The 6,567-nt window shown below is 61.8% G+C and overlaps 1 protein-coding gene across 3 annotated transcripts in view; it reads right to left on the bottom strand.

Annotated features, from left to right (window-relative positions):
• Positions 1-27: 27 nt before the first annotated feature.
• SCAMP4 (secretory carrier membrane protein 4) overlaps positions 28-6,567 on the bottom strand; it is a 16,308-nt gene continuing 9,768 nt past the window's right edge. For all 3 annotated transcript variants that reach the window (XM_077760668.1, XM_077760669.1, XM_077760667.1), the window contains 2 exons: positions 4,108-4,225; positions 28-1,755 (listed from right to left, as the gene is read on the bottom strand). In XM_077760668.1, the coding sequence (XP_077616794.1) occupies positions 1,576-1,755; positions 4,108-4,225 (298 nt within the window). In that variant the 3' untranslated portion in view covers positions 28-1,575. The remainder of the gene's footprint in view (positions 1,756-4,107; positions 4,226-6,567) is intronic.

Below are 6,567 nucleotides of genomic sequence, written 5' to 3'. Positions count from 1 at the left end.
AAAAAAAAAAAAAAAAAAAAAAAAAAGTTGAGCATATAAAAACAAGTTGATTTAAAAGGACAGGAGGGAAGCGCCCCATGGTGGTCGGCGGGCAGGGCTGAGGGGTGCCTGCAAGGGGCCGGGTCCACGGGGAGGGTGCGTGGGGGCGACAGGCCACCAGGGCCACGTGCCGGGCAGCCCAACATGGCGCCAGCCACCAACGGCCTGGCAGGGGCTCTGCGATGCGCGGAGGATGGCAGTGTTAGTTCCCAGGATGCTCCGGCCTAACGGAACCCACCACGATGTAATGACGGTGCCCAGTGCCGCAACGCACGGGGCGCGCGGTGGGCGAACCCAGGCGCGTGGGCCTCCAGCACCCGCTACCGCCGGTCAGCAGCCGTCAGGAGGGACCCAGCCCCACGGTTAGTGCAGTGCATGCCTCTCACAGAGGCTGAACTGGGGACTTGGTTAAGGGGCCGCTGGGAGGCCCAATCCAGGGTCTTCATCCCAGAGGCCAAGACATTTGGGCACCCGGACCCGGATGCCTTCTCAGGCACCGGGGCCACCTCTGGGCACCGCATGGTGTTTAGCGCGAGGAGCAGAAGCGAGCAAACGACGGAGCGAGCGTGGAGAACAAGGCTGGACGTCCCAGGGCCGGTGCAGCAGTGTGCGACCGAGAGGGTCCCTGTTCTCTCCCCCCGCCCCCCCACCTCCGAGGCAGCCAACTGGGCAGGGGCGGCACACGGGGTGCCAGCAAGGGCGGCACACGGGGTGCCAGCAAGGGCATCCCTTCAGAGGGCGCTGTGCAGAGCCCCCTGGGACATCCGGGTCCTCGGTCTCAGGGAGCTAGAGAAGAGTGACGTCTTGTTCAGATTCCTCACTAAGGCACAGATTTGTCACATCTTCTGTCCTTCGAAAAGGCCGTTCTCCTGAGAAACTCCACCTCCCGCGTCCACAGCTGGAGCAACGGGCCGTGCGGTCGCGGTCCCAGGCTCCGGGCAGCCAGCAGGCGGGCGCTCCCCGCCGGGAGCCGCGTTCCTCAGCTCGTACACGGAGGGGAGCCGCAGCCGCCCATCCTGCCCCAGGGCTCTGCCCCAGGTTTCGGGTCTCAGAGGTCTGTCTGCTCCGGGTTCCCAGGGGGACATGCGGGCAGGAAGGCTGGAGCCGAGCAGGCCAACGGCCCCAGCGCGGAGCGCACGGGGCAGACGGACAGACGGACAGGGACGCCCAGACCGTGGTGCCCGGCTGGCTGATGCCCAGTGTGGACGACCCACAGGCTTGTCCACGAGGGCCCTCTGGGTGCAGGTGGGCAGGGACTTAGAAGACTGAGCCGCACGCTGAGCCGGCCAGGGGCAAAGGGAGAAGCGGGTGGACGCGCCGACAGCCCTGGAAGCGGGGCGCGGGGTCGGCCCCCCCGAGACCTCGACAGGGGAGGGCGTGGATGTCACAGGGAGCGGACGGGACGCGTAGCCCGGGGACATCCTTCTGCCGGGCGGCAGAGGCCGTACTTCCACTCCCGGAGGTGCGATGAACACGAGGGTGGGCCCCACACCCGGGCCGGGGGAGGGGAGGGGCGGCGGGGGCCGGCGGGCCCCTCTATGGCCACTGGCTGCCAGCGGCCGGGTAGCTGGGCACGGTGGGGTACTCGGGCAGGCTATTCCCCGAGAAGTTGTTGTACTGAGCCTCCCGAGAAGGCGGGTTCCGCCAAGTGCCCGCGTTCCACTCTGTCTGCGCCTTCTGGAAACTTCCGCCGGCCCCCCGGTAGATCCTGTGCACCTGCAGGGAAGGAGGGTGGGAAACCAAACTAAGCTTGTACGTGATCAAGAGACCCCGTGTTCAAGACCGTCCATTTCTTACGTGAATTCCAAAATGACAGAACGGTCCTTGGGGAAACTTTGGAAAATGCAGCGAAGCCGAGGTTCTGTCCTGACTTCAGCTGCCTCTGGAGAGCCCGTGCACTCGGTCACAAGCACTTCTTTCCAGGCAGGGGGCTGTCCTGCCCAGCCTCTCCCTGGGGACACCCGCCGGACACCCCCCGCGGGCTCCGCGAGAGGCTCACGGCCATCTCTGGGCATGAGCGGTGGCTTCCCGGGCAGAGACCCCCAGGAAGGACGAGCTCCCCACTGCCCAGCAGGCCTGTGCTGACTGGCCCCCACTGCACCTCTGGGAACACGGGGCCATACTGGACACTCTAGAGGGCCTGGAAAATTCAGGACAACTGGCATTTTAGGGGCAACTGGGTGGCTCAGTCGGTTAAGCGTATGACTTCGGCTCAGGTCATGATCTCACCGTTGGTGGGTTCGAGCCCCGCGTCGGGCTCTGTGCTAACAGCTCAGAGCCTGGAGCTGCTTCAGATTCTGCGTCTCCCTCTCTCTCTGACCCTCCCCTGCTCATGCTGTCTCTCTCAGAATTAAATAAAACATTAAAAACGTTAAAAAAAAACTGGCATTTTAACTCCATGCTCTTGATGTTTAGTGAAGCTGAATGCTTTTCTTGTTTCTCACTGGAATCTGCCATCTTCCACAAAACTATTTAATATTCATTAAATATGTTTCTCTTCTTGGCAGCAGTGGGGGGGGGGGCAAGACAGAGCCCGCACGACAGGCCTGACGCCTCCCTCCCCAGAGGCCGGCTCACCAGGCTGGCCCGCGGCGGCGGCGTCTGGAACTGGACTCCGGGGCGCCCGCCACCCTCGCCGGCCGGAGGCCCGTGTCCCAGAGCTGTCCGTGGAGCCATGAGGTTCGTGCTAAGGACCCGCTCCCCTCCTGGGGTCTGGGGTCTCCACCCTAGCCGGGCAGAGGGGCTGCTAAGCGACCCCCGGTAGGAACCTGGGTGCTGGGTCTCTACGCCCCCCTGGAGACCACGCCTCACACGCGGTCACGTGTCGTTTTGGGGGGATCAGGTGTGTCCTGGGGGACACTCTGGGAGAGGATCCTGGAAGCTTGGCCTGGAGGCCCCACCCCCATGCCTTTGCCCTGAGATCATTTTGCCTCCTTTCTCTGTATCCACCATGGCCTTGGGGAGACTGCTGAGCCCTGGGGGGGGGGGGAGCTCCATTCTCTCAGCCGTTATCTTTTCTTTCAGGCCCTCGAGCCCTCTTCAATTTGCATTTACTTTTTTTTGTTTGTTTGTTAACTTTTGTTATTTATTTTGTGAGAGAGAGAGAGAGAGACAGAGCGTGAGCAGGGGAGGGTTAGAGAGAGAGGGAGACACAGAATCCGAAACAGGCTCCAGGCTCCGAGCTGTCAGCACAGAGCCCGACATGGGGTCGAACCCACGAACTGTGAGATCATGACATGAGCTGAAGTCGGACGCCAAGCCAACTGAGCCCCCAGGCGCCCCACAATTTGTATTCATTTTCTGCTCTGTGACATCCTGGTTGGAAAGTCACCTCCCGTGCGGGCCTCGTCCGGAACCACACTTAGGCTTCTTCACTTGTGCATCTGCACACACTCGGGTTTCTGCCAGCCCCTCCCTGCCCTCAGGCTGTCCACGCAGCTGAAGGCGTTTGGGGTGCAGATGGGGGGAGTGGAGCGATCCTTGCGTCTGCCCAGCCAGGAGCCCCGCTCGAACACCCAGAATCACGTGGCAAAACACTCACAACACTCAGCCCAGCGCTGGAGCGACACCGCACCGCTTCCCCTTCCCGTGGGGACGCCGCACGTCCCCGTGCCCCGGCCTGTGACTGCGCCTGCGGGAGGGCGCGAGGCCGGCGGCAGCTTCCGCGGCACCGAGAGCGGCACAGAGCCGGCGCCCCAGCCCCGCGCAGCCGGCAGGTATCGGAGATGGGGCGGTGCGGTGGCTGCCCCCAGTGTTTCGTTTCAGTGATTTTTACTGCACATGACTTTAACCATAAATGGGAAGAAATGTCCAGTGGTGGCCGAATCAGGCAACGTGGAGCACCCCCTGTGACACGGAAGTGCGCAGAGGGAGGAGGGCACTGGCGGGTGGGTGCCGTCGTCGTCAGCCCAGCTGCGGTTTCCTTAAGCCTGACTCAGCGGATCAGCTAGTCACAGCCATCAGGTCTCTCACCCCTGGACCGAGGAGGATCCGAGTCCCCAGGGCCTGGACGATCAGGTGACCAGATGCACGGGAAGATGCTAAGGTCCCGGGACCCAGAGGACTCACCTTTATGATGACAATGGCCATCGTGGCAGCTGACACGGAGAACATGATGGCTGGAAGCAGCATGACCACGGCGGCCCCAACACTGGTTTGGAAGAACCCGATTGCCGCCAGCCAACCACTGCAAGGAGCGAGAGAGAGCAGCATGGGTGCCGGCACTTCCGCCAAACAAGGGCCCAGAATCCTTCATACGTAAAGAGCTCCAACAAATCAACAACAATAAAAACGACTGGCAGAGAAACAGGCTTTTTGTGCGAGGACGTGCAGGGGCCAATGCACACATGAATGATGATGCCCAAAGCCAGCAGTGAGGGGTGCAAACTAAAACGCAGGCACACGTAGTGCACGTGAGGGGCCGAGAGGAGGAGTGCACCGGTGGGAGCGTGTCCCTTTGCAGCGGCAATGACCGTGACCTTCAAGAGCCCCCAAGTGCTCATTTCCTGCACCCTGGCTGTCCTCCTCTGAGAATTCATGCCACAGCAATAACTTAAAAGAACGAAAAGCTGGGAATAACCCAAATGCTCAGCGGCTGGAACTGGCACAAACGCTTAGTGTGCACAGCCGCACGACTGAATGCTGAGGAGACGTTAACGGAAACAGAAGGAAAAGAACATCGAAGAGAGGTCAGGGCAACAAGACTCTGCAAGACCCATTCTGGCCACTGCACACACGCAAAGTGGAATGAGCGCCCACACCTGCCTCTGGGGGGTGAGGCAGAAGTAACTATTCTTGAGATTTTGCCTTATTACCTTACTGACTTTTTTTTGTAAGTATGCTCCATGCCCCCTGTGGGACTTGAACTCACGACCCTGAGATCAAGAGTTGAGGATCCTCTACCGGCTGAGCCAGTCAGGCACCCTGAGATTTTTGTTTTTAAGTAGCTTCCAACTGCTTAAACCCAAGACCAACACAGGGCCTGAACGCACAACCCCGGGGTGAGATCAGGGGTCAGACGCTTAACTGAGCCATCCAGGTGCCCCTTGAGATTTTATTTTTCTAAACAGGTAATAAATACATTTGGTTCCAGATTCTAGGAACTTAAAAGAACATATAACACCCAGGAGGTTGACCGCGCTTCATCACTGTTCCTGGAGCCTGCGCGAGGCCACAGCCCCCGCGAGTCGCGCCGCCCTGCACTGCGGGAGCAGCACCCGCGAGATGCGGAAGGCAGGCCGCCCAGCGCGCACAGGCGGAGCCCCACTCTCCCGAGGCGGCCGCGTCTGCTCCCGCCTTCGTAGCAGCCCCCGGCCTTTCCTGCGAGCGCGTTTGGGGAGGCGCCACGCTCTCACCGAAAGGGAAGCTGTGTGTCCTCCTCACCCAAGTGCGTGAAGTGGGTGCAGTCAGAGGACCCCCCCTGGGCCCGCAGGCTCGTTCTGTGCTGGGTGCCGGGGGCCCGAGAATGACCCTGGCCTTGGGGACAGACTTCCTGCCTGTTCCCACTCAGCCTGGGGGAGGCGGAGAAGCCACGGGTGGGGGCCGCGCCTGGGTGGTTCGGTCGGTGGAGCTTCGACTCTTGATTTCGGCTCAGGTCATGATCCCAGGGTTGCCAGATCAGGCCCCACGTGGAGCTACGTGCTGGGTGTGGAGTCTGCTTGAAGTCCTCTCCTCCCTCTGCTTCCCCCACCAAAATAAAATTTAAAAATTTTTTGAACTTTAAAAAAATTTAAAAAAAAACACTGGGGAGGGGAACCTTGGCCAAGTGTTCAGGCTGAGGGAGAGGAGGGTTGGACCCCATAGCAGGTGTGAGCGTGGCAGGTGTGAGCACAGCCGGTCTGAGCGCAGGCATGTGTGAGCCCTGATAGGTGTGAGCACGGATAGGTATGAGCACAGATAGGTGTGAGTGCAGACAGGTGTGAGCGCAGCAGGTGTGAGCGCAGACAGGTGTGAGTGTACAGGCAGCCGGAGGGCTCCGGCGGGTGCCACGGGTGCCACGGGCCGGAGCTCCTGGGAGGGGAGAAGTGCTGGCTCCACTGGGGGTGTCACTTTGGGGACGAATATTCTCCCACCTCATCTGGGGCGCTGGCAGGAGGGGCAGGCGGGCGGGGCCCAGCCTGAGGACCGTGGTCCCCGGGGACGGTGAACGCACCCCCGGGCTGAACACAGGACTGGGGGCCTGCTCCGTGGCGCTGGCTCCCCAGCCAGCCGGGCAGTGAGGAGGGGCTCATTCACACCCCAGATGACCGCACTCGGGTCTAGGGACAGCTGGGGACCAACCGGCGGAGCACCAGAGCCTGCTGCACGCAACCGGGTTGGGGAGACACCACGGCACCAGCGCTGGGGGCAGGGAGCCGGAGGGCGGGAGCCAGGGAGGAGATGAGGGGTGCCGGGCGCTCCCCCAGAGCTGCTCAGCTCGCGGGGCCGGAACCAGGGGGAGGACAAGGCACGTGGAAGAGCGGTGTAGACGCGAGACCCAGGGAGCGTGGCAGCCGGGCACTCCCGAGACAGAGGCTCGTGTCACAGCAG

This window comes from Crocuta crocuta, unplaced genomic scaffold, assembly GCF_008692635.1.
Source record: "Crocuta crocuta isolate KB4526 unplaced genomic scaffold, BGI_CrCroc_1.0 scaffold443, whole genome shotgun sequence".
NCBI lineage: Eukaryota > Metazoa > Chordata > Mammalia > Carnivora > Hyaenidae > Crocuta > Crocuta crocuta.
This window is presented reverse-complemented; position numbering and strand designations above follow the sequence as displayed.